This window comes from Diospyros lotus, chromosome 11 (assembly GCF_014633365.1).
Source record: "Diospyros lotus cultivar Yz01 chromosome 11, ASM1463336v1, whole genome shotgun sequence".
NCBI classification, from domain to species: domain Eukaryota; kingdom Viridiplantae; phylum Streptophyta; class Magnoliopsida; order Ericales; family Ebenaceae; genus Diospyros; species Diospyros lotus.
Window position 1 is genome coordinate 20,973,506 of NC_068348.1, and position 4,430 is coordinate 20,977,935.

Consider the following 4,430-nt stretch of genomic DNA (forward strand, 5'->3'; position numbering starts at 1 on the left):
AATATGTAAATGCTTTTGTGTGTGCAGGAGGATCAGTCCCCAATTAACTTCACTCAGCGGTAGAGGCGGTTTTGATCCAGCTTGCGATGTTTGGATGCATGGAAAATGCATTACTATAAACAGACACATTCCTTCACCATCGTCCCAGCTTTCTCACTATCCAAGCATCGAAACTATTGCTTCTACACTTCAAAATTCCAGAACCTGGATTCCTACTGTGACAAAGATGAATCTACGGCCTCTTATTCTCCACGCTCGCTGCGGCAACCTCACTTGCCAAAAGCAAACCATTTTTCCAACAAGTCTCCGCTCTTTGTTGGCTCTAAATTTATTGATGTCATTTCATCAAACAAGGTGATCACCAACTACGTCCGCTCTGGTGATTTAGATTCAGCCCTCGGAGTGTTTGATAGCATGGCGATTAGGACCACAGTGACATGGAACTCAATGCTGGCTGGGTATTCGAAAAAGCCTGGGAGAGTTGCAGAAGCCCGCCAATTGTTTGATAGAATTCCTGAACGGGATACTGTTTCATTCAACACAATGTTAGCTTGTTATTTATACAATTCTGATATTGAGTCTGCTAGGAGCTTCTTTCATCAAATCCGGAATAAAGATATTGCATCCTGGAATACCATGATATCGGGTTTTTCTCAACATGGCATGATGGACGAAGCCCGAGAATTGTTTTTGTCAATGCCGGAGAAAAATAGTGTCTCGTGGAATGCCATGATATCAGGCTATGTTGAGTCAGGGGATCTGGATTCAGCTATGGAATTGTTTCATGCAGCACCTGTAAAGAGTGTGATTGCATGGACTGCAATAATAACTGGGCACATGAAGTTTGGAAAGGTTGATTTGGCGGAGAGAATATTTAAGGAGATGCCTGTGAAGAATCTGGTGACATGGAATGCAATGCTTTCAGGTTATGTTGAAAATTGCAGAGCAGAGGAGGCGTTGAAGCTTTTTAAGGTAATGGTGGAATTGAGAGTTGGGCCAAATCCATCAAGCTTGAGTAGTCTACTACTAGGTTGCAGTAATTTATCTGCATTAAAGTTCGGTATGCAAATTCACCAGCTGACACATAAATCTGTCTTGGGCTATGATACAACTGTAGCAACTTCATTGATTAGCATGTACAACAAGTGTGGAGATTTAGAGGATGCAAGGAAATTGTTCCTTGAGACACCATGTAAAGATGTTGTTACTTGGAATGCAATGATCTCTGGGTATGCACAACATGGCACAGCTGAAAAGGCTCTGTCTTTGTTTGACGAGATGAGAAATGAAGGACATAAACCAGATTGGATTACCTTTGTTGGAGTTTTATCAGCTTGTAACCATGCAGGACTTGTAGACCTTGGCGTTCAATATTTTGATGGAATGCTAAGAGATTATGGGGTTGAAGCCAAGATAGATCATTATGCATGTATGATTGACCTTCTTGGTCGAGCTGGTAAACTGGTTGAAGCTGTAGATTTAATTAAGAAGATGTCTTTTAAACCTCATAATGCTATATTTGCGACCCTCTTGGGTGCGTGCAGAATCCACAAGAACTTGCATCTTGCTGAATTTGCTGCCACGAACTTGCTTGATCTTGACCCTACAAATGCAGCTAGTTATGTTCAACTAGCTAATGTTTATGCCACAATGAACAGATGGGACCTTGTTGCTAGAGTTCGGCGATCAATGAAAGAGAATAAGGTAATTAAAGCACCTGGGTATAGCTGGATTGAGGTGAAGAATGTGGTTCATGAGTTCAGATCAGGAGACAGGGTTCACCAAGATTTGAGTCTGATACATGAAAAACTGAATGAATTGCAAAAGAAAATGAGGTTGGCAGGCTATGTGCCAGATCTTTCATCTGCATTGCATGATGTAGGAGAGGAGCAGAAGGAACAGTTACTCTTAAAGCATAGTGAGAAACTAGCAATTACTTTTGGATTGATTAAAATACCACCAGGGCGTCCCATCCGAGTGTTTAAGAACTTAAGGATATGTGATGACTGCCACCGCGCTACTAAGTACATATCAGCAATAGAAGGGAGGGAGATCATTTTGAGAGATACTACAAGGTTTCATCATTTCAAAGAAGGAAATTGCTCTTGTGGTGATTATTGGTGAGCCCAAGAAGTGTGGTAATTTCATTCTTTTTCCTTGTAGAAGTGGAAAAAGGAGGAATTTAAGTTTTACAGAGAACTCTCCAGTTGGAATTATCAGGAATGAACACGAGACACAAACTTGATGGAGATTCATTGTGCATGAATAATTGCTTCATCTTAAATATCTTATCTAAGGACAGACAACTTGAAATTGTGCACTTGGAGCAAACAGTGGTAGATGGAGCGTTCGTAAGTATTTCACTGTCTAGTACTCTGTGTGAGGCTGACTGGTTTAGTATTGGGCTGCATGATTCCTCCTTTGAAGTTTTGCATGCAAGATAGATTAATTTTGGAGAACGTAAGGGGTAGCACATTGCTAACTGTGCAATGAACATCTGTCGAAATGGTCAGGGGCACGATCCAACTCCTTAAGTTGCATTTTCAGGTCTGAGGTAACAATCATTGACCTTGAGTTACTGAAGGATAATTTGCAAAGTTCATGGTGGACCAAATGAAATTTAAAAAGTGAATGGACCTGCAATGCTCCACGATTTCTCCTATACCGAGTTTGGCAATATTTACATTTCAGGGCAGAGTTTTTTCACATCGGTGTGTTGACATCAAATTTCATAGGTTAATTTTTTCTGTGCTTGCTTGAGAGTAAAGCCCAGAAATTGGGCCTTACAGTTTGTCTGTTCATTTCAGGAGATGTCAGGAGTTTACTTTTTTTTGGAGGAAACAACTGGACTGTCAATGCTTCTGTTCTCCCATATGATGTGAAGCTGGAAAAGGAACTTTTGGCTACATCTTATGTATGATCTGTTCGAAAGAATTGCAGCTGGCCTTGGAAGTTGCATCAACTTGAAGAGATGCATATTTAGCATCCTATTACTACAAATAGACGTGAAAAAGAACACATAGAGCAATTTTCTCCATATGTGTCAACAATAGAAGTTGGCAGCTTTGCTTGGATCAAGTGGATGTAGCGTTTGTGTCTTGTCATGAGACCATATTCTTTTGGGTTCTAGATTTATGGCAATGCGCTGAGGAACTCTAGTGTTGTTGAGGCAGTGAGAAGCCTGTCAGTTTGCATCGCAGCGAGCTAAAACCTGAACTGCAAAACTGGGTTTGCTTCTCATGGTACATGTTTTGTGTATCAGTATGCAAAATATGCAGAAGGAAATGCTTGGCCTGAATTGTGCATTTATCAACTACTTCTTGCACTGAATTCTGCTGCTCAATTTAATCATTGACATTTGTGGTTTTTTTGCCCCTACCGAGTAGGAAACTGATATTTGTGCAGAATCCTTAGACAAATATTATCAAAAAGTGATGTAATAGTGGCATTTTTTTTTTATTTGAAGCTATTCTGTGAAGTCTCTTTAAAGATGTACTACTACTGGGATTGTAATGTAATATTTAGCTATATGCATAATGAACGACTAATATTTAGCTATATCTTAAAACTCGCTTCTTCTATGCTTCTTTTAGAGTGTGGTGTATTCTGTGAAACTAATTAAGAACATTCAAGCCTTACTTAAGCCATGATTAGCAAACACTTAATCAAGTATATGAAAGTCCAAAATGTCTAGTTCTTCCGCCTCCTGATCCGCCTCCAGTCGCCGCTACCACTAGTAGGAAGTAGGAGGAGAGTGGTCTATTGATAGTTTTTGTGTGTGCGTGGGTGCACAGAAAGGTATGCCTCCTTTCTCTCACCTTTTTTGGCTAACAATATGCTTTCGGATGAAGCCAATGAAGGAAGCAGTTGATTGTGTTGGACTACTGTTTTATGAGGGTGACAAGTATTTGAAAGATTTATTTCTTTACTGTGCAGCAGTGAGGTAGATATAGAGTTACCGAATGGAAGAAAATAATATATAAAGTCTTTATTTATTTATTTCTAGAATTCAATGGATACTCCTGGTCTCAGTCCTTCGAGTTTATTTTTGCTGGGGGCTTTGCTAAACCTTGCAGGAGATAGAGGCATGCTTGATTTTGCACTCCTCTATAATGTGACATAGTGTCTCTTGATGTAGAGAAATAGAGCTTGAAAACAAGTTGCTGGGGGCTTTGTTCTGCTTTCATTGTTTTATGCAGTTTCTGGATTACTTATATTTGGGTAAATGTTTATGCCTTCTATTCTTTTCATTGTTTTTGGCAGTCTTGTTTTGTATATCTGACTCAGTCCAGCGGCCGCAGAACAGAGATGGTAAAAGAGTGATCCATTCTCACCGGACTCTCTCTCTCTCTCTCTCACAAATCTAAAATTATTTTGGTGAAACAAATTAACGAGAGAACAGAGATGGTGATGGAACACTACCAAACCCA

General features: G+C 39.9%; 1 protein-coding gene across 2 annotated transcripts; it reads left to right on the plus strand.

Annotated features, from left to right (window-relative positions):
- Positions 1 to 3,544, plus strand: LOC127812567 (pentatricopeptide repeat-containing protein At4g16835, mitochondrial). 2 transcript variants are annotated; one of them, XM_052352996.1, is made up of 2 exons: positions 1 to 2,735; positions 2,808 to 3,544. In XM_052352996.1, exon 1 carries the CDS (start codon positions 106 to 108, stop codon positions 2,122 to 2,124), a length of 2,019 nt encoding a protein of 672 aa, XP_052208956.1. In that variant the 5' UTR covers positions 1 to 105; the 3' UTR covers positions 2,125 to 2,735; positions 2,808 to 3,544. The 2 variants fall into 2 exon arrangements, with proteins under 2 accessions (XP_052208956.1, XP_052208955.1); XM_052352995.1 differs by having other exon boundaries at positions 1 to 2,711.
- Positions 3,545 to 4,430: the final 886 nt, after the last annotated feature.